At 36.4% G+C, this 24201-nt stretch overlaps 1 protein-coding gene across 9 annotated transcripts in view; it reads right to left on the bottom strand.

Moving 5' to 3' along the window:
- Positions 1 to 24201, bottom strand: part of INPP4B (inositol polyphosphate-4-phosphatase type II B) — an 814614-nt gene that overhangs the window by 80103 nt on the left and 710310 nt on the right. For all 9 annotated transcript variants that reach the window (XM_017959077.3, XM_017959071.3, XM_017959072.3 and 6 more), the window contains 5 exons: positions 16197 to 16369; positions 14901 to 15024; positions 13736 to 13853; positions 9215 to 9355; positions 5984 to 6081 (listed from right to left, as the gene is read on the bottom strand). In XM_017959077.3, coding sequence (XP_017814566.1) covers positions 5984 to 6081; positions 9215 to 9355; positions 13736 to 13853; positions 14901 to 15024; positions 16197 to 16369 — 654 coding nt within the window. The remainder of the gene's footprint in view (positions 1 to 5983; positions 6082 to 9214; positions 9356 to 13735; positions 13854 to 14900; positions 15025 to 16196; positions 16370 to 24201) is intronic.

Here is a 24201-nt window from a genome sequence, read left to right as displayed (position 1 = left end):
CCACGATTGATCAGATTTTTAGTTGGTAAGGTAGATGTGAACAAAGTCTTTTTTTTTTTTTTTAAGCTTTTCCTCTGAAGCAACCAAAGGACTATGGGAGACGTGAGAGAAAGTGTTGTATCAGCAGAGGTCTGAGGACCAACCCCAGACTACATTTAGGATTCTTTCAAAACCTTTGTATCAGTCTTCAAGAGTTTTCTGTGACCTTTTGCTGGAATTCTTCAGGCGTTAAAGGGCCTCAGCCAAGCATGGCATATATTTCTTTTTCCCTGGAAGCCAGAGTACTACGTGTTCAGTCTCTACATCATATGAGAGGCCTAGTCCTCTGCTGTCTTATGGCTTCTGGTTAGCTTTCTGGCTAGTCTCAGGGGCCTCATCACTGTTACCTCCCTAGAACCTCTCAGCAGGATCAAGTATAGATCCTTTGCCCATAACTTCCACCCTGAAATTTCCAACTGTCTTTAAACATGCATCAATTTACCACCTTGGGAAAAAAAGACTCAAGAAAAACTCTCTCACTTGATTCTATTGCATTCAGCCTATTTTTTAATTTCTCTATTTGTATCCACTGTTTTGTTTCCTAAGAGAGTAGCTTTCACCACTCTGTTTCTCTAATTATACAACATGCATCCTCTCCTTAAATGCCTGTAATGTGATTTCAGTCCATGCTTTTTATTAAAGACTCCATTAAATGTCATTAATGATTCACAATCATCAAATCCAATAGCTTCACTTTCATCCTCATTCTTCTTTCATCAACACATTTGATATTCTTGCTCATTTTCACGTGGATGGGATTCTTCTCATTTAGCTTATTTGACTCAATCTCCAATAATTTCTACCTCTTATGGGATCCTTAGTCCTCCTTTCCTTACACTTATGAATGTTCTCATTTTATAATGTATGTTTTCCATGTGGACTACATAGAAAACTAGTCAAATAATTCCTCTGAAATTAGTTATCTATAAAATATTGGGTTCTTATCCTATTTTCTTATTTTTATAAATATAAGTGATGCAGATGATGTTTTATTTTTCCTAGTGCAAAAATAAAATCTGTGACAATGCAAAACTATACAACGAGTGTCAGAACTTGGTAGAAAGTAAAATTGTTTGAACAACAGCAACAACAAAACTAAATTATTCAGAATATGAATCAACACTACAAAAGAGCAACTATTGTTTCAGAAAGAGGTTTAGCTTTAATGTAGATTATTCTTTGATTACCTTGAGTCATTAAATTGAAAGCTACTAGGGCATCGACTGTATCTTATTCATCTTTCATCATCCAAACTGAATAGAATAGACTTTTACACATAATATTATCTCCACCAATATCTGCTAAATTTAATGTGAGACTTACAGTGAAAATTGTTCATAAACACACACACACACACACACACATACATACACACACACTACATTCTACATACCCTCATTACAATACTAAATTTCTTTTTCTAAAAAATATTTTGTATATAATCCTTATTGATGTAGTTGATGAAACACTATATACAAAACACTGGCATGTCAAATATTGTATAAAAAGTATAGAACAGGTTAAAAAAAAAAGCCCTGTTTTCTTTCTTAGCTCACAGTGCTAGTAAGCTCACCCTTATAGTGCTAGCATAGGAATCATTATGGTACAATTTCATTAGAGCCGTATGACAATATCCTTCTTCTTTATTTCAGATAAAACACAAAGGATATGGGCATTATTATTAGAGAAAGGACACAGAATTTAGCTGTAATAATTTGAGAGTTGTTTCTTCCTCCCTTAAAGGGAAGAGGAAGACAGAAGGGGCTTTATCTGCTTCCTTCAGAAGCCCTGAATCATGTACAAGATGCGGTGGTGACTTTAAACACGGAGCAGTTTGTGTTAGTGATTTACAGAAGTACTATTTTATTTTATTTCTAGCACAAAATGTAAGTGTCTGAATGCTTTAGGTAGGCACAAAAGGGAACATGAAGGATGTCTGAGATCATCAAGCCCAACAGGAAGATTAGAGCGAGAAAAGGGAGAAGCACTAATAACTGCCACACTGGAATTCCCAGGCTGATCAAAGGGGCCAGTGAGTATCACAGGTAGGACCTGAGGGGAAGTAACTTTTGAAGATTTCTCGTGCCTTAGAGTCAGCAGAACAACTGTCTGAGAGCTGCATCACATGCAGAGGAGATTTGGTGGGAGAAACACACAATACATGTGCCCAGATAGAGCAGTCATCAACAGCTTTGTCTATCTGACAGATATATAAGTTGTCCCTTGGTACCCAAGGAGGATTGGATCCAAAACCCCAGAAGATACCAAAATCACAGATGCTCAATTTTCTTATATAAAATGGCATAGTGTTTGCAAACAACCTAAGCACATCATCCCCTATACTTTAAATTATCTCTAGATTAATTAAAATACTTCATGCAATATAAATTCTATGTAAATAGCTCTTAGACTATGTTTTAAAAATTTTAATACTTTTGTCATTGCACTTTTTTTTTCAAATATTTTTGATCTGGGGTTGATTGAATCTGCGGACACAGATCACACAGATACTGAGGACCAACAATATATTATTTTCTGTAGATGAAGATTCAGCAAAGATTTACAGGAAAGGAACTTCTGGGATTCCTTTATGTGGCCTCTTTCTCTGTAACAGGCACATCCCAGATCTAGATCCCATGAATACCCCAAAAGAAAGAAAGACACAGAGGCCACCCAGCCCTACCAAGACTTCCACTAATGGCCTTTCTACAGTTGCAAGGAAGATGGGGGTAGAGGATAATAATATCTGAACTTGGCTGAATATTTCTTCCAAATGAAACTGAGATTTTAAGTAGTCTAAAAGCATTAGACTATGCTAAACATATTGAAAGGGCATGTTGATTGGCAACTTTCATTATCCATTTCCTATTCCCAATTACTAACTTCTAAAGGTTGATGAGTGCTTCATAAAACTGGTAGTAGTTACTGAAATAAAACTATTCCATGTTTGTAGATTGCTGAATTGAGACTATAAATTAAAATTACTACATATATAACAGAATTAGAAGACATTTTGGAAAGAACATTTAGTCCACAAATGTTTCTATATGAGAAGAGTAAAAAGATGAGAGACACTTGACTGGGAGTGAATATATAAGCTAAAATTAATTTATCATTAAGTCCTGATATCACAAAAGTCAGGGATATCCCTTAAAGTTAAGAAAATCTTTGGAGAAGAAACCTTTTTTTACTTCCAAAATAGAATTCACCTGCTTAATTCATAAATCATTTAAAAAGAGGATCAATAAATTAAGAGTCAGCACGTCAATAATGAATTAAAAAGTGAAAGTTTTATATATATATATATATATATATATATATATATATATATATATATAATTTTTTTTTTTTGAGTGAATCTTGCTCTCTGTAAGCCCAGGCTAGAGTGCAGTGGCACAATCTCTCACTCACTGCAAAGCTCCGCCTAGGGTTGTACTATCACCTCAGCCTCCCAAGTAGCTGGGACTACAGGGAGCCGCCACTGTGCCCGGCTAATTTTTTGTATTTTTAGTAGAGGCGGGGTTTTGACTGTGTTATGGGATGGTCTCAATCTCCTGACCTCGTGATCCGCCCATTTTGGCCTCCCAAAGTGCTGGGATTACAGGCGTGAGCCACCACGCCTGGCCAGTAATATGTTTAAGAAATTAACCTATCCTTTAACATTGACACAAATTATCCCTTGATTTCGCTATGAAAGAAGGAAAATAATATATTATATGGATTATGGATATGACCCAGCATGACAGTTTTTTCCTTCTTAGCAAATGGCCTAACCTCTACTCATACTCTTATAAAAGCTGTATTATTATTATTTTTTCCTTAAATAGAGCACAACTCAAATCATTCTTTGGCTTGCAATGTGTCTATAGGAGGAATAAACCCATATGTCATTATAATTGTATAGATTGGATTTGTACTTTTGTTATGGAGCACAACCACAGTCATACTACAACTCCATTTTGTGTCAAAGAGAGTTGTCTCAAAAATACAGGAAACAAAATATCAGAAAAAAATCCAGTATGTTCAGACAACTGTGTAAGCAATGAAATGCAATTGGTTTTATACAAAATTCCATCTTATTTGCAAGGAGAGAAATATATTTACATGTTTTCAAAAACACTTGTTTAATATTTAATTGGCAACATATAGAATCACATGTTGTTTTGTTGTTGTTGTTATTTTGAGACAGAGTCTCACTATATCACCCAGGCTGGAGTGCAATGGCACAATCTTGGCTCACTGCAGCTTCGTCTCCCGGGCTCAAGCGATCCTCCCAACCCTCAGCCTCCTGAGTAGCTGGGATCACAGGTGCACACCATCATGCCTGGCTAATTTTTGTATTTTTTGTAGAGATGGAGTTTCACCATGTTGCCCGGGCTACAATTTTTCAGAGTTATATTCCTATGAAGAGCTACTGGAATGTAGAATTATTTTGTATTTCAACAGTGCCTCTACATATTTCTTTAGCAATATGATTGGTTTTAGTACTGGAACCCTTCACAGACTTTGCCAGCAACCTAATTTGTAATATATGTTTTGAGTAAGGATGGTGTATTATTAGTTCTCAAACATTAGCATGAATCAGAAGTCACCTCAAAGGCCCATTAAAACAGAGACTCAGGGAGAGTTTAGTAGATTCACAGCTGGGCCTGAGGATTTGCATTGCTGACAGGTTTCCTGGTGATGCTGATGCTGCTGAACTGGGGACCACATATACTTTTCAAGAATTAATACAAAAAATATAATTTGGAAAAAAGTCTCAGAATTTTTATCAGTAGCTTGATAAAAATTATAGTTTGTTAAAAAAATCATTAACATCCAAGTTACAATAAACTCTTTTTCATTAATTACTAAAGAAAAATAGTTTTACTTACATTATTAACTTTTCAGGTCATTAAAAAATTTAATACTGAAAGTATGTGGCTGCTAAAGAATCTCCATGTACTTAAGTTCATTTTGGCCAAAAATAATATTTGATTTGAAATAAAATATATAAATCATAATATAAAATCTGCAAGTGATATTTTTTAACTATCCACACATGGGCATGCATATGCCACTGTAATATTTTGATACCACATTCATTAGGTTATGAATAAACGCTCTGCCACCTGACATATTTCAACTAAACAACAGAATATAAATCAGTGAGCAAATTGTTCATGATTAAACAACAAGTAGTAACAAGTAGATTTTGATTATAGCTTTTGGTTAAAATATAATTTTCCTACTTTATTAAAACTTCACTTATCATTGTGAATATCTCAACATATTTATACTATTTATAAATGAATTCCAAATACATTCCCAGCTCTCTGATTTTGGACTGCTCAAATGTTTTGTGCTTAATACAATGGGGAAAAGAAATGTAGAATTGAACAACAGCCTCCTCCAAGACAAATTCCAAACGTGTAAAACACATTTTTAAAGGCTTGGGTCCTTAACTATTTTGCACAAAATACTGCAATACATATATTTAATAAGTTAGTTCCCTCATTCACATTGACTTAATATTACCTTGTATAACTGGTGTTATATCTGATGTTCTCCCGCATGCGTGTCCAATGTCTGATGTTGCTTGTAAATGGAGACTTAAATCTTTAGTCAAGTCTTTTATATGGTTAAGAATTATACAAAATTTTTATCAGACTAATTAAAATGTGTAATTATAAGGTCCATATTTTTATTATTTGGCATTTTCTAGTGGCAATGCAATTAATGTCTTAGAATGAACAGCAGGACACATTCAAGAAGGCAATCAAGAGAATGATGCAGGTGTTGGCCATGCCACCTTGGCAATCAGTCTTTGAAATCAGATAATTTCAAAATCACTCTCATATCCCCACCCCTGCTTCTTTAGTCCAGTGACCTCTATGTCTGACCTATTCTAAAGATTTATAATCAAGAAGCCATTATTGTTGTCTTCTCTAACTCACATACTTACAATCAGGAGGCATCTTTTCCATAAATATCTTGTAATATTCTTGTAGAAGTTCAAAGTTTTCCTGATTAATACTTTCTTGCAAAGAGACATCTCCAAACCTACAAATAGAAGAAAGAAAACAGTTATAAGTTATAAAATGGCACCAAAAAGTAACACGTTTTACCTTTCCTTTTCAAATGGATTGGAATAATTTCCTAAGGAAAGAGTCTGTCTCATTTTTCAGGCTACAATGCACAATGGTGATTTCAAACATATTCCAATCTCCACTGGCCCTGATTTTACTAATCACTTCTAATGCATCAAATATCCTCACAACCATCAAATGTGAATTTGGAGGAAATACCATGTATGAAACACCAGTCTTTGTGCATGGACATAATTGATAATATTAGTTTCCCCATCCTACTCCACACCTCCGCTGCAGGGCTGTATCTCTGTATGTGTTTTAAAAAACCTTCTTTCTTATTATCTATCCAACCTTCCATTTCACTCATGGCTGCTTAGGGAGGGGTCCAGAAGACCAGCACTGGACACTGGGCTGCACACAGTCTTGCCCACACTATCAACTGCTATAGGCACACGTAGAGCCAGATTTCCCAGACAGTAGATCATTTCTGCTGACCTTTTTTTCTGTTCATACCGAGAAGTCAAATGGTTCTGTCCACATAGTCTTCTTCAAACTGTAATGTAATGTTTGTTGACTTCTCTTCCTCACCGGATTATACATTATTTCAGGATAGGAAGCAGATTCCATGCTTCTTGTCATCCTCTATTCCCCTTATATCCCACAGCTTGGCAGAGCATATGGTATTTTAAAAATACCATACTGGCTTAATATTAGTGTTATGGAGTAAATGCTTGTGTTGTCCTAAAATTCATATGTGGAAACCCTATCCCCAAAATGGCAGTATTTAGAGATATGGCCCCTAAGGGGTCAAGTTAAATGAGATTATGAGGGTGGGCTCTCTCTGTTCACAGGCACAAAGAAGAGGTTGTGTGAGCACATGGGGAGAATGTGGTCAGTCATTTGATAGCCAGAAGAAGAGCCCTCATTAGAAACCAAATTGGCTGGAACCTTGACCTTGGACTTCCTAGCTTCCTGAACTATGAGAAACAAACTTCCATTGTTTAAGCCACCCAGTCTATGGTATTTTGTTACAGCAGCCCTAGCAGACTAATAGTATTTATTTATCTAAGAATGGTCATATACAAGATCTACATTTTGATTTTGAGTAAACAGTAGTAAAATATTACTTCTAGATTACATAGCACATCTAACATGTAGATGTTGCTGGTAAAGCTCAAAATTCAGAATCAGAAAAAGGAGGTTCAGAGAACAGAGAGTAAGCAATATGCCCAGATTAACAGTTGGTTGATGTCAGAGTGCTATTCATATTCAGGCCTCCTGCTTCTCGCAGGGTTTCCCTACTTTGCCATTTTGCCTCCTTTTCCAGTCTTGTGTGTCTTGTACGGCTCCCGTGTGTGAAAAAAGTGCATTCTTAGTATGAAAGAGAGATGAGAGGGAAGGAAAGGACACTTCTTAAATAAAATGACTGACAGCTAAAACAGTCACAATGACAAGAATGATGCAAATTAGTCCATTTTAGAAGCCTTGAAAATATAATGCTGACTAGTCTTTGAAAAGTCTGCGAATAAAAGAGTCTCCTATCTCTCTCAAGATCGCAATAACAGACCTTGTTAATTCCAACTCAAAACACTCTACTCTAGTGTACCAAAGAAGAGGCAATTTGGAGTGTTGTTTCCCTGCTCCACGTTGTATAGTTTATGATCCGGAATATCATTCATCTCAAACACTGAATTTGCTAAGACAAATATTTATAGATAAATAGAATATAATCTGATCCTAGACACTAGCCTTCAAAAGTGCTTAATTACCAAAGCAAGGAATGTGCTAGGTACTTTTAACCTTACCTGTGGGGCAGGGGTCACTTGGAGAGTGAATTATAGACAAGAAAGCATGTTAAATATTATACTACCAAAGACTATCAAACTCCCCAAATTGTTGCCTGTGAAGGAACTTCTCCAGCCAGCCCCCACAGCGAAGATGATAACTTCTTTCTCTAAAATATTTCAAAAGTATGCTCTATGATCTTTGTTTGTTAATTTTTTGAGACAGAGTTTCACTCGTGTCACCCAGGCCAGAGTGCAATGGTGCAATCTCGGCTCACCTCAACCTCCGCCTCCCCAGTTCAAGCGATTGTTCTGTTTCAGCCTCGCAAATAGATGAGATTACAGGCGCCCGCCACCACGCCCAGCTAATTTTTGTATTTTCAGTAGAGACAAGGCTTCACCATGTTGGCCAGGATGATCTTGAACTCCTGACCTCAGGTGATCCACCTGCCTCTGCCTCCCAACATGCTGGGATTACAGGAATGAGCCACCGCGTCCAGCCAAAAAAAGTGATTTTTAACAGTGACTCATGGGATCACAGTACAATCATTTGTTGACTGAGCAAGTCGTTATAAGAAAAAGTTAACATTACCAGATAATAACCATTACAATAAACACAAAAAAGAGAAAGACTCTGTTTTAGATTTAAAAAATTTGGGCCGGGCGCGGTGGCTCAAGCCTGTAATCTCAGCACTTTGGGAGGCCGAGACGGGCGGATCACGAGGTCAGGAGATCGAGACTATCCTGGCTAACACGGTGAAACCCCGTCTCTACCAAAAAATACAAAACATTAGCCGGGCGTGGTGGCGGGCGCCTGTAGTCCCAGCTACTTGGGAGGCTGAGGCAGGAGAATGGCGTAAACCCGGGAGGCAGAGCTTGCAGTGAGCTGAGATCCGGCCACTGCACTCCAGCCTGGGCGACAGAGCCAGACTCCGTCTCAAAACAAAACAAAACAAAAAACACAAAACTTTGATGCTATTATCTGTTTACAATATTGAGATATATATATAAACATGAATTCTAAACTTTAATACACACATAGGTATTTGGAAATAAAGAAGGTTAATCCATTTGAATGCTTTATTTAGTACTGGCATCAAGATTTTCCTCAATGTTTTTGCCACATTTAAATTTGACTTGGGCCAGGATTCCTTAAATATGAAAATTTACCTTCTATCTCAAATAATTTGGTACTGATAAAAAGAAAAATGTTATGCATAAATCGATGTTAGTTCTATATGCAGATACGTGGGACTTCTCATCATATGCTTAAGAGGAACAAAGAAAAATCTCAAGTGCCACTCTTACACCAAAGCTTACCTCTCAGCCAGAGTTTGCTGTTCATTGATTCCAACGTTAAAAAGTACTGGATACACATGAAGCAACTGTCCTTCTTTAATCTGTAGAGGTAGCGACTCAAACATTCTGGCTGGAAGCTTGACCTCTACCACATAATGTTCTCTAAAGAAGGCAGAGGACAAAGGGAAGAAACATTACTTACTTGTTTTGTGTTATTTTAGATTTATTGGAAGAAAACATAAAAGGGTTGGGATATAGCACTGATTTAGTTTTCTGTTTGCTATATGTTTATTTTGCTCATTCATTCATCTCCTTATTAAATTACTTGACATAAAAAAGTTTGTAAGAATTCATTTACATGTGTGATTTCTCTACCTCACTCTGAATTCCTTAGGAAATAAATGTTTAGTCCATTTTTGTATACCCAGGGTCATGTGCATTGATAGCCTCATTTTGTTTTCTTATTTTAAAAACTCAATCAGTGCTAAGAATAAGAACACTAATCTAATGACTGCTGTTTCAATACAGTGAAGCTAAATAAACCAAATAATTTATATAGTGTTTTGGTATGGCCTGTTTGTTATCACTATTGATGAGTGTTTCTGTTTATGATGGGCTGATGGAAAGGTAATGCTTTTATTGCTTAGAGTGAAACTTTTGGGAATTCTGGTCATTTTGAAACATTAACATATCACAGGAGCATTTTTCATTGGAAATGTCCATTAAAAACTACCCCCTTTTTAATGTTGAAAATTTAAGTTAGGATTGATACAATATGATTAATAAGAGTAGCTACTTACATATTTTAAAAATTGTCATCTTCCAATACAGTGTGAATTGAATATAGAAATTTAGAAAGTTTTGTCCAGAGGTTGAGAAAATCCATGTGTTTCAAGAACTATACAGAGGGGTGGGATTCTAAGATACACATTGGGGAAATAAGCATAGGGCAAATAGTGAGCCTCTTTCTGAAAATCTTTTTAATTTCTCCTAGTGTAACATTATTGATAAACAGTATGGACCACTGACTCTGAGACTTGTTTTTTTCTAGCTATGAAACAGAGACCTGGTAAATATCATGAATTTGGCAAGCATGGATGTTAGCATTACCTTCAGATGAATGAGCGCATTATTTTTCTTTGTTTAATTGCTCTCAATGCCATTTACAATAGCCTGGCTAACAGTCTTTCAGGAATATGAGAAGCATCAATGAGTCAGTTCATGATTTAAACTTGCTCTGAAGGTGAAACATATAATTTCTTTGTGATAATTTTACCAGGTTTATTAAGAAATTTATATGAACTAATGTATTTTACATATATAATTAATAATTTTAGCAAATTTATAAAATTACACAATCATCACAACAATCCAGGTTTAGTTCATTTCCATCAACTTAAAACAATTCCTCGTGCCCATTTACACTCAACTCTACTACCATCAGCAGCCCAGAAAGCCATTCATCTATTTTCTCTCTATTTCCTATGAATGAATTTTATTTTTCTGCACATATCCTATGAATTGATTCATACAGCATGGAATATTTTCTATCCGGCCTTTTTCACCTAGTATAATGTTTTTGAAGTCATCCATGTTGTGGTACGTATCAGAAGCTTGTTCCTTTTTATTAGTGAATAGGATTCTATTGTATCGATATCACATTTTGTTGACACATTTATCAGTTGATGGACACTTGGATTACTCCATGATTTGGGATATTATTAATAATGCTGCTATGAACATGCAGGAATGAACCGTGGTGTGGAAGTATGTTTCATTTTCTCTTGGGTGTATGTCTAAGAGTCATATGATAATTTTGTATTTAACTTTTTAAGACTGTCAAACTGTTTTCAAAGTGACATTTCCACCAGCAATGTACAAGGGTTCCAGGTTTTCCACATCCTCACCAACATTTGCTCTTATCTGATGATTCCAGTGTAAGTGGATTGGTATCTTTGATTTTAAATTTATTCTCCTAGTGATGAATTATGTTGAATATGTTTTCTTGAACTTATAAATCATTCATATATCCTATTTGGTGAAATGACTATTCAAACTTTTTGCCCATATTTAAATTTGTTTTTTGGTGTCATTATTATTGAGTTGTAACATTTATTTACATATTCTGAATATGAGTCCTTTTTCAAAAATATGATTTGTAAATACTGTCTTCTAATCTGTGGCTTGTCTTTTTACTTACTTAATGGTGTTTTTTTTTTTTTGATGCCTAAATGTTTATAATTTTGATGCAGTCCTATTTATCTATTTTCTTCTTTTATGGGTCTTGATTCTTGTGTTATGTCTAAGAACTCATTACCTAAACCCAACTTACAAATATTTCCTTCTGAGTTTTCTTCTAGAAGTTTCACAGTTTTAGCTATTACATTTAGACTGATAATCTATAGTGAGCTAATTTTTGCATATGTGTAAATTCTTCTCTTTCCATATAGATAAACTAATTGTCTCAGCATCGTTTTTTGAAAAGATTCTCCATTCTCCATTGAATTAACCTTGGCAGCTTTGCTGAAAATCACTTGACTTTAAGGATAATAGTTTATTTCTGAAGAGTAAATTTTGTTCAATTAATCTACATGTATATACTTATGCTAATACTAAATTGTCTTGATTATTATAGTTTTGTAGTCATTTGTGAAGTCTGAAAGTATAAACTTTTCTACTTTGTTCTTCTTTTACAAAAATTGTTGTTCTTTTACAAAATTTCTGGGTCCTTTGCATTTACATATAAATTTTAGGTTAGGCTTGCCAATTTCTGCAAAAAGACTACAGAGATTTAGGTAGTGATTGCAGTGAATCTATAGATCAATTATGGAGAATTACTAAACAATACTGAGTCTTCTAATACATGAACACAGGCTGTCTCTCCATTTATTGGATCCTATTAATTTCTCTCAGCAATATTTTGTGTGTTCTGTGTACAACATTCTAACTTAGTTAAATTTACACCTATTCTTTTTGATGTAATTGTGAGTTAGACTTGTTAATCCAAACCACCACTATTTCTGACAACTTTCAGGACTGTGCTATTTCCTACTCCAATCCAAGTCAAATCAGCCCACTCTGGTAGTGAAGCTGTTGTGTTAATGGCCTTGCCCTAGGAGAACGGTGTTCACAGGGCCAGGGTTGATGGGAGCAGTCCTCAACAAAATGCCTCAGACACTTACTGATGCTACCCAATGTTCACTGGTTTCTCGCAAACAAGTGCTTCTGAATTTGTGGTGTGCATCCGATTTATTCTGTTTATCCTAAAATGGTTGTTTCGGATTATTATTTCCAGTTGCAATATTGCTTTTGGAGAGAGGGTGTGCTAAGCTGCTCACTTCATCATTCTCGGAGTCATGCCCCTACCTACATGATCACTTTTGAGTTTCAATACTGCTTGAAGAACTTCCTCAGAAAAAGCAAGCTGCACTCTGCCTATGCCAGATGGCCTGGTAAGCTTCCCTTAAACATTGTGATATAAGTATTAGTGTTTCACTTTTGACAGTAAACTTGAGAGAAATATAGAATTGTGCTGTTTTTCGGGTGTGCGTATGAGCAATTTTATTCTCTTTCTCCCAGATGAATGGCAAGTTAAGTATTAATTCTAGGTAAATATTTAGTTTCTGAGGATGTGGGTTTTTTTGTGAGTAAGAAAGTTACCTTTCAGCCAACTATGTGGTTCTGAGTATCCTTCACAAAATTTAAAATAATTATTATATGTTTACTATCAACAAGAAGACAAGTTTACTTTGAACTTTATACTTAGTTTGTTTTGCATCTCTCTTTAGCATGAAACAGACTCTCCCTTTTGTATATTCATATGTTTTGAACATGACCTGAGAATGTTTCAAATTTTAAATATCCTCATGCAGCAATTAAAAACACTAACACCAGAATAGTTTGGACTTCTGATTGAGACAACTTACTATAGGATGTACCTCTTCTTTTGGAGGTATGTTCTACACACCATCATTTTTCTTAATTATTTCTGATATTTTGCCCATCATACACTGACCTTCGAAGCTATTTATTTAAAATCCTTCTCGGAAATCTCACAGTCTGAGAGTGAGTTGTCAAAAATAATTAAGAGAAATGGTGGTATATTCCCCTGACACAGAAATATATCTTTTCTAAAATGTTACTGCTTTTAACTGAATTTAATTTAAAGTCATCTCAAGAATTATGATTCTATTAACTGAACGATTCCCACAAAAGTAAAAACACCCACAGCTTTGGATGAGATAGTAATAAGGAGAAAAATGTTCTCATGCAAGCTATTATTTTGAATTTCTTGTATTTTGTGGGAGAGTACTGCCATACTCAACTCACTACAATTTAAAACATTCATGAGACTTCCAGGAGTTTTTCAAGATTGTCCCATATCATATCACCCATGTTTATTTTTTACCAAAAAGGAAAAGAAAACAAAAGAAAAATTCCCAAATCAAACCTGAATTCTCCTTGCCTCCTCTGACAGGAGTTAATATGACACATCTAACAGAGCCTGGTCTTCAGGAAGTGAGCACTGTGAGCACTGCTTACCGTCTTCCTGTTATAACTGGCAATACATCATTGGATTTGGCTTCAATTATTTTAAATGCGACTTTCTTTAAATCAGAAATGCCAACAGCCATGTCCTCTAGCATTCCAATTTCATCACCTAAGCAAGAGAAAAGGCACTTAGTTACAAACAAACATTTGAGGAAGATGTCATTAGCCACTATGCCTCCCTGCTGGAATTTGTTCTAGCATTTTATTGAATGAGTTTCTGAATGCAGTGAACCTACTCTAGATACTTTTCCTCAGAGGCTGAAGGTTTTCCTTAGTGAAATGGGAACCATTTCAATGGACTCCAGAAGTCAATCTACCCTTTGAGGGGAGGAAGAACGTGGGCATTTGCTGTGAGGCTGGAGAAAGGTTTTAACCCCTTTATGATTTGTGTACATTTCTTTCTACTGGCAGGACTGATATGCGTTGTCTAGAAATAACAGAGGTAGCTGAATTGATAATCACTGACCCAGGTTTATGCTAGTTTTGCATCTCCATACATTAACAAATGAAGCCTAAGAGGGGGATCATTAAGATTCCAGATCAGCACTCTCTAACAGAAGCATAATGTGAGCCACATATATAATTTTAAATTTCCTGGTAGTCATTTTTTAAAAGAGTGAAATTAAAAAGGTAGAATTAATTTTAATAATAGATTTTACTTAATCCAGTATATCCAAAATACCATTTCAGTTGTAAATTAATATAAAAGTATTATCAATATAAAATACCTTTTAAAACTAGTTTTTGAAATCTGGTCTGCATATCTAGTACTTATTGATTTGGACCAGACACATTTCAAGTGTCCAATAGTCACGCAAGGCTACTATATTGAACAGTGCAGTTCTAGACATTACAGGGTTCAGACTTTAAAATCTAGTCATTGAAACTATGTTGGCACAGAGCCTTTTATATTAAAAAAGCCAGATGGCTGCTCAGAAGTCCACTCTGAAATAATCTATAATTCCATTTTCAAACCTTAATGGGAGGCAAAAGTAAGTTACAAGGTGAATACAAAAAACTGAAAGTTACATTATTTTTGTAATACTTGGTGCAATAAAGGTTTACTTCTTATTTTTATGTTTTTTGGAAAAAATTGTGGGTTAAATATCCTATGAATAGAAATGTGACTTTTAACTTGTACTAAAGCAATACTCACTGTATGTACTTAGTAGCCCTTCATACTGTACTATCAACCCCACTGTGTGAAGCTGCTGTAGGAAGCCTGGGTCATACAGACTTGTCTGTAATTTGATGATAAAACCACAAACCAATCCGGCAAGCTGAAAAAAAAATACTGATAAGATTTACTGCAGTTAGCAAACGTATTTGTTTTATTTTGAAATATTTTAAGACTTCTGAGGCATCACAGATTCGATTCTCAGGTATGTGTAACAAAACTACAACTATTTGGTAGGCATATTAAAACAAGTTGACAGTCTTTGATCTAGAATTGCTGTGTATAAAAGTCTTGGGGAAAGTAGAAGTGCAAAGGGAAAAAGAACATGGACAGCAGTGAGGTTGATGGGTCTTCAAATCTTATGTCTACCATTTCTAACAGTAAAATCATAAACACTTAAGCACTTCCAAATCTTATTATTTTTTGTACATGTAAAATAGAGATGATAATAATCATTTCACAGGGTCATGAAAATAACACAATGACAAAACATATATGTATAAGGCAGAGCATATTTTCTGACACCTGGTTAGCTCCATGTGCCACTGTACCATTCATGAACTAGCACGGGAAAGGGACAGTTTGGTTAAAACATTCCGTTTTCCTAGAATGTTTAGAAAGATAAGCCTTCTTTTTCTTCCCCTCCATATGCCCTGTCTATAAAACTCAGCCATGGGGATGGAGGCAGGTGGGGAGAAGGAAGGCACCAGCACCGTCACCGTGATGGAGGTAGGCCTTGGCATTATGAATCATGTTGGGTGTAGGCAAAGAAGGTGGCCCTGTCAAACTTCCCATTCAAGCCTTACTGCCCTGAAAACTTATTTTAAAAACAAAATAAGAGATCATTGTGAAACCTTGTCCCAAGATTCATGGGGGAACTGTACGTATAAGCGGCTGCAAACAGATCCCCCTTGCCAAGTCCTAGTTTGTCACCTGCAGTGCAAGGCAACAGTCCCTTCCCTTACACTTATGTAGACCCCTGAGCATAACACAAAGATGATGACCATGTCCTTCATGGATTTCATGCCCTGTGAAGCAGAATTTATATGTTAGAGACTTGGCCATCTCTTTTCAGAAATAAATACTTAAGATCTCATATACTCTTTGCTTAGGATATTCAGCTGATATTTACCGTGAATAAGAAACATGGGGTACCAAAACTTTAAGGATCTTTCTAAAAATAAAGCTGTCCCAATAAGAATTCTATTCATTATCAAGGATAGAATGTTAACAATCTGGCACTGTTTTGTACTAACAATAACAACAGGCACCTACTGCTTGACTGAAGACGATGTCTCTTCTTAGCGTCAGCATCAGACACTGGGGCAAGCTGTACGCAAGTTCCTGAAGGAGCACAAACGTCAGGGACTGCTTGGCTCGGTTCACCACTTCTCCCATGCAGTCCTTCAGGGTAAGGATGAGGGGATACAACTGTTCATACCAGTCCTCTGAGGGGAGGGGGTGTAAGAACAGTGCAACAGATGAAGGAAGGTCTTGGAATATAATGCAGAATCAACTTCCAACTTATTTTTAATTTTTCAATAAAGTTAGACATATTCTTAAGGATTCACGAAGATCAGATCTGAAGATCTCTAATTTAAAATCTGTCCCCTAAAAATGTCCATAAGCAGCCAGCCATCGGACCTCTCCACGGGGATGCATTTAACATATTTCCAGCAGCTCTCTCTTCTCTGCTCATCTCTAATCTGTGCACTGCCTGTATCTTAGTGAGTGGTGCCATCAAACCTTTCTCATACCGGAAATAGAAGTTTTACTGGCCTTCCTCTTCTGCAGTTTTCACATTAACTTGGTCATTAAATTAGTTCTACTACTGTAACAGTCCATCAATATGCATCTTCTCCTTGTCCATGCCCATTGTCGTTTATTGCTCTCCCTTGGATCACTTCCTGGACTACTCCCTAACCCATCTCCCTTCCTCTGGTCATACTCTACTGAATTCCCTTCTCAACAGTGTTGCCGGAAAGATTTCTAATCATTTTGTATCTGATTCTATCACTCACTTCTCACTTCTTAAAATATTTTGATAAAAAACCTAATAAAGCATTCATAAATAAATAAAGTTCAAACTCGTGAAAGACTCTCCATTATCTAAACTTTGCCTATTTGTCTAATCTCATCTTTCAGAACTTTATTTGCTGTCTTGAGTCTCAGGTGAAGTGAACCACATGTATTTCCTTAAACTTACCCCGTTCTCTCATCTCAATGTCTTCGCAAATCCTATCTCCTCTCCTAGAACACTCTTTTTCTACTTATCTTCCTGACAAATGCTTTATCTCTTCTGCAGACTCAATTCAGGATTTCTCTTCTCCAGGAAGTCTTCCTTCATTTCCCCCTTACTACACTTCCCTGTTCCCTGAAGATTGGGTTGAGTTGACTTCCTTTTGTGCCTATAGCTTCTTGTCCTTACTGTTTCAGGACTACTCACACACTACTCACCATTTTCCTCTGCAAGAAAGAGAACTCACTGAGGGCAAGGAATTCATTTTTTAATCACTGAATCACTAGAACCTAGCACAGTGCCTAGCATATAGTAAATATTCAATAAGTTTTAATTGAATGAGAAAAGTTACAGTAAATATAACAGAGTTTTAAAGATATAGACAAGTATAAGTAAGTCAAGTTTTCAGTAGTATTTGGGATTCAAATAGCTGTTCTTCAAATGAGGATGCAAAACTGAGACCATTTGTGCTATTTGTGTGTCTAGATTTCTAACATGCCTCAATCATATAATTATGACTTTGGTATGATAGAGAACCAATTTATGTTCTGTTTCAGTTAATTTGGAGATCAAAGCCCTGGCAAATGTTAACTATCATAAATTCTTGACTGTGTGACATTCCATTAATATATAAATAAATTAATGGATGACAAATACGATTTGATATGAATGAGCACACGCTGCGAAATTAATTCTAAAGCAGGAACTAAAATGATATGATCTCCTCATCATAAAAGTGCAAGCATCATTGTGAGTAATGTGAGTGGTAAATAATCAGTTAAGACCTTGAAAGAGTGACAGAGAACAATAAAAAGAATCATAATCACTATCGTACCATGTCTACTGTCACTTATTTATTTTATGTTGTGGTATAATAGACTAGATGAAATAAATCCAAAGGGTTGAAAAGATAATTAATGGACCCAACATAATAAAAAGATATGCTCTTATTAATACTCTATGAAATGCCTATGTGATGCTATAATGTAAAATACATTAGAATGTTAGAAATTATTATTTTAAAAATATTGTAGATGTAAGTGCTATTATAAGGATAAAAAACATAGAGAAAGAGGAATGCAACAGAGCCCTTTTAATGCATAATCATTTAATATTGGACAAACTTAGAGGCAGCCTAGAATAAAATGTGAACAAGGGTTCGATTAAAACAAGCATTGGTTAACTGTTGATTCTTATGTCATTGTCATGTGTAAAAGGGAAAATGGGGGTACACTGGACTTTTTTTCATAATAAAAGATACATCAATAGATATCAAGAATGAATATCCTATATTCCTATTTTTTTCATATTTGCATTTTTTTATCTCCTGTTCTCTCTCTCACTTTCTTATGTAATTGTTGCTCTCAATATGAATGGGTAGACTAATAGACACAGGGAAACACTAGAAAAAACTTCAATAAAATAACCCAGCTGTAAATTTTACACAATAGTAGACTCAAAACTGATTTTGTTTTGTGCTTAGCTCTGTAGAGATTTGTTTCTACTAGAGAATTTCCGAACATAAAATACATCTTCTGTGCAGTAGGTGGCGCTGCTTAATCAGGCTGAAGTAGAACTACTTTGCACTTGCTGCATTCAAGTAACTGATTTTTACTTTTGTATGCAGTTGTATAGTTCCCAAACAGCATGGACTTATTGTTTAAGCATCTTGCATCATATTATCCTGAATCAAGTGGTGAATACTTTATATGATTTTTCTCGTTAGAAAATTAAAAAAAAAAACAAGTGGCCACATTTTTCTTTCTTGCAAGATATTAAGTGACAATTCTAATTCAATATTTGTTTCTGTTAAAAGTATTTAAAAGAGAAAATTTTGCAGATTTTCTCATTAGCATAAGGATAGGTGCTGTATTCAATTCCATCTTCACTTATTTAACCAGTTGATTCTTAATTGTAAACTATAATCAGATGACCAAAAACAGAAAACCAAAACAAGTCTGGTTTCCAGTTCCACAAGAATAGAAGTGGAAACCTGGGAAAACAGAAACACACAACATTCTAAACCTAGGAACACTGTTACATACTTCTGATACTAATGATATTCCAGCATCGCTATTTAGCATAATTATATATACCTTTTATGGCTAAAATTTCAGGAAAATAACAATATAGGAAAGCGTTAATTATGAATGAGAAAATTACAAGTTCATGAGCAACGTAAAATGTCTTTAAAATAGCAGTAAGCTTTCTATGGAGGAACATAAGTGAAAAAGTTAAAAATAAATTTTTTTTTTCTAGAAAAGAAACAATTTAAATTGAGCAGATAATGGAAAATTGTACTGGAAAATTCCAATTGCCAATGACTCTAGGCTTTCTTCTCTGTTAATATGCAGTCAGTGTAAATCTCAGGTTCTGAAATAAACACAGTGACTATGACAGGCCAAAGCAAGGCCAAAGTCAGTTCATAAATGGCCTTTTTGCTCCAATGAACATCCCATATCATTCTCACAAAGGAACAGTAAATGCTTTAGTTTTTTGCTTTAAAATACGTTTTGGGGGAAATTAAAGAAAAAACCCAGGCTTCAGCTCTTGACAGTTTTCAGATTTGTCACTTGCCTATCACCTTTGTGTCTCTCCATACTTTACAGTTTACATGGTGTGTATTTGGTCCTCCTGATAAAGATGAAGGTAGTATTTATTCATTCATATATATATGTGTGTGGGTATGTGTGTATATATATATATATATTCATATATATATACACACATACCCACACACATATATACAAGTGTGTGTGCATACACACACACACACAATCTTAGTTGAAACTCGAAACTAAATTCAGAAGAGTGGATGTATTTCAGGATTTCATACTTTTATGTACACACACACACACACATATACACACACACAGTTTTTTATAAACTTAGTGAAGTTAGGAGCTAAGGGTGCCCCACAATATAGTTAACTGTCCCACCACCTCTTCCCTAAGCCAACTAGCCTAGCAGGCACTAAGTGTGATTTTATTCCCCGGGCTCCTTTCCATGACAGAGGAAAATACTAGGAGAATGTTTGAGTGCATCTATAAAAACTTGCTGAGACTCCTTAACCCTGAGACCAACAAGCAGAGTCTTTCCTCGGGAAAACATAAAATGCATGTGGCTTAGCCGAGCTTTCCTGAGCTTTGTGAAGTGTGTTGGAAGCCATCCAAGCAGAGCCTCTGTTTTCCAGCCCCTCTACTTGCTTCTCCGACATATTCAAGGGAAGCTCACTGAAGGATTCAGAGAACGGCTGCTGGGTGCCCCCCCTCACCTCCTCCACACACCATCTATTTCCTGTGCAGGATGTTCACGTCCTCTGAGCTCAATGGCTCTTATGTTACTCAGGAGAAAAATAAAAGAGCCAAATATCAACCAGCTGTAGCAGAGCATCATGCTTTCTTTCCAATTTCTGAGCCATTCTCTTCTCAGGTGCTTGGTCTTCTTTGCTCATTTAAAATAATTAACTTCACAAAAGCTCGTAGCTATTGTTATTTTTGTTATCACAACCTTTCAGACACAGAAAAAAAAAGAAAAGTGAAAAGATTGCACATCCATTAAACTTTATACAAAGAGATAACAGAAGAAATGAGCCAGCTCTTAGGATTCTCTTCAGGTAACAAGATGATGAACTGTGAAGACAAGCGATTAGAATGGCCATTAAGGGGGGCAATAAAATTCCCAAGGTCATGAAGTGAACACAGACCAAACTTATAGCCAGTAGGGATTTTAATCTATGCCTGAACCCCAGGCAGCACAGAAATGGTGATGGGTTCATGGTTGGGGGCTGGGGGTGGGAGAAATCTATTTCCTGCTTATAAAATTTTTGTTGACTTTGAAGGGCCTATGCCTTACATCAACCCAAATATGGGTACCTATGTGCCTCTCTGAGTGAAGTTCTTATCTTTCAGGCACAATTTTGCAGTGTGAACATTCATAATGTGAAGGGATCAACTAATAATAAGGCTTTTTCTGCAGACACTTTCTAAGTAAATTCCTTTCTATGGGTATAATACATGTAACCAACTTTGGTCATAGACCCTCGACACCTGCCCATAGGAGGCCTCTAAATACCTGGACATATCCTAGGGGCACAGGGCATAGAAACTAGGCTAATTCCAGACAATAGAAGAGTAATCAGAAAAAGAAAAGCACCCGAGCAAACTTGACTGCTTCAAATGTTTTCTGGGCCGCTCAGAATGTCCTTCTCCAACCAAGCCTTTCTGATCCTCTTCCTGTCTTTATAATCTACTGCCTGTCTCTGACACAGGAATTGAGAAATCAATTTTTTGTCTTCTTTTAATAAATGCTAATGTGTCTTTCTTATATCATTGCTCCCCCCTCCTTTTTCACTGACATCATGAGAAATGGACTCATTCATTGGACAAAGATAGTGTCTTCTACGTGAGGTGCTGTGGGTGATACTAATATTTTTAACTCATGTCCCCTCCCTTCAAGGAGCTAAAATCGAGAAGGAAAGGTAAGAAGTATGAAGGAATACCTACAGTATAAGGCAATATGATAACAGCTACGAAAGTTGGGATAGTGACCAAACAAGTTTTAGAAGACTGAGAGTTTAGAGGCAAGAGAGTTCATCTCTGGTGAGAAGACTGTGTTCACTCATGGCTGTGGCATTTACTGCACACTTAAAGGAAGCCACAGGTGGAAAGAGCCCAGGGAAAGCTGCCTGTACTGCAGGTGGTAGACACCCACAGTGAGGCTTTGTAAGAATAGAGACTGAGAAGAGTGTTTGGTTTTGTAGTGGAAATCTAATAAATAGATGCATAAACTGACCAGAGGGAGAAACAGGGGGTACTGGAAGAGAGGAAATAAATGACTGAGATCACTCAGTGATTTGGAGAAGGCAGGAATAAAACAGAAGTAAATGTTAAGCTGAAGCCATGGAATAAAACCAATAGGAGTCTAGGTATAGGCAGTCACCATGCTAGGGATAGGGAGTGGAGGTAGATAGGGGTGGGGATAAAGGATGGTGCAGGGGATGTGTGAATAGGGCAAGAGCTAAGAAGCAGGGCCAAATCAGAAACAATGCATATCAGACAGGGTGAATGATGAAGCAAGGTTTACGTTAACCCTGAGAAGAAGGTAGCACGTGAATGTACTTTCCCTTGCCTCTATCTCAGGGCAGCCTCAAAGGCCCTAAGGACATTCACATAAAGAACAAACATGTATCTTAAAATGCCATGAGTGTAGTGTCCACTGAACTACGTTCCAAGGTAAATGACTGATCTTAGCAACTTCCACATGTATGAGAAATGACTGTACTGCTCAACCCAAGACAAATGGCTAAGACAAGAACAAAGGCAAGCTTTCCTCATGTCAAGGGAACCTTGTTTGTTTAAACCCTGCCAGCCTGAGAACACAATGTCATAAAACTTTCCAGTCCTGCTCTTAGAAAAATAGCAAAGGAAATGCATCAACTGATATCCTGGTTAAACTTCTCATTTCGTAGCACAAAGTTGAAAGCCTTAAGTAAATTCTGCTAAGACAGTTTCCAGGAACCAAATCCTTTAATCAAACAAGCCTTGTATTTGTTGTAGCACAAAAGTTTTAAATTCGGGTTATGTATTGACTGGAGGAGTCACACACCCACATTCACTGTGCTTATTTTGTTGCCTTTTGGCCTTAAATAAACTGTAACCTCAGGACTCTGGCCCTCAAACAGGTTGGGTATTTAAGAACAAGCTGCATAAGTCTTAGGTCTTTGAGCAACCTGAAATCATCAATATGTCTACATCAGTGAGCTCCTGTCATTTAAATATTGGCCAGCATCTAAGGTTAAGAAGAGAAGTAGTGGATATTGAGTTGACTGAATCCTTATCAGCGAGCATTCAGAGAAGTGAAGAGGTGCAACATTTTTTACTAGGTGAATGTAAATGAAGTAAACTAGGTGAATATAGAAGTTTCCTAGTAATGTTCAAGACCATGGAATATAGTGCATCAGTTTTTTGGAGCATAAGTTTATACAAGTGCAATTTTGCTATATGCATGGAACGTGTAGTTGCACCAGTTTAAAAACAAAATTCTGCAAACACAATAGGGCCTCATGTGCATAGATTTAACTTATAAATGCCGAGTAAGCAATCAAGTAACCAAACAATATAAACAGTACATTTCTTAGGCCATTTCATTCAATAATGACATGCCCTATGGCCGGGCGTGGTGGCTCACGCCTGTAATCTCAGCACTTTGGGAGGCCGAGGCAGGAGGATCACCTGAGGGTGGGAGTTCGAGACCAGCCTGACCAACATGGAGAAACCCTGTTTCTACTGAAAATACAAAATTAGATGGGCGTGGTGGCTCATGCCTGTAATCCCAGCTACTTAGGAGACTGAGGCAGGAGAATTGCTTGAGTCCGGGAGGTGGAGATTGCAGTGACGCAAGATTGTGCCATTGCACTCCAGCCTGGGCAACAAGAGTGAAACTCTGTCTGAAAAAAAAAAAAAAAAAATTAACGTGCCCTAAAGTCCCTGGATGGGAGCTATCATCTCCCTTTTCCTCTATCTCGGTTTCTCTGTGGGTGTGAACATCACCATATTTATGAGAAAGTTAAGTAATTTTTCAATGTAATTATGAATTTTTAATTTCTGCATATGATTCCACAGTAAGCCTTTTGGATCCTTTCCTTACTCCTTATACGAAAATTAATTCAAGATGGATTAGAGACTTAAATGTTAGACCTAATACCATAAAAATCCTAGAGGAAAACCTAGGTAGTACCATTCAGGACATAGGCATGGGCAAAGACTTCATGTCTAAAACACCAAAAGCAATGGCAGCAAAAGCCAAAATTGACAAATGGGATCTCATTAAACTAAAGAGCTTCTGCACAGCAAAAGAAACTACCATCAGAGTGAACAGGCAACCTACAGAATGGGAGAAAATTTTTGCAATCTACTCATCTGACAAAGGGCTAATATCCAGAACCTACAAAGAACTCAAACAAATTTACAAGAAAAAAACAAACAACCCCATCAAAAAGTGGGCAAAGGATATGAACAGACATTTCTCAAAAGAAGACAT

This window comes from Papio anubis, chromosome 3, assembly GCF_008728515.1.
Source record: "Papio anubis isolate 15944 chromosome 3, Panubis1.0, whole genome shotgun sequence".
Lineage (NCBI taxonomy): Eukaryota > Metazoa > Chordata > Mammalia > Primates > Cercopithecidae > Papio > Papio anubis.
Note: the sequence above shows the minus strand (reverse complement) of the source record. Positions and strands in the feature narration are given on the sequence as shown.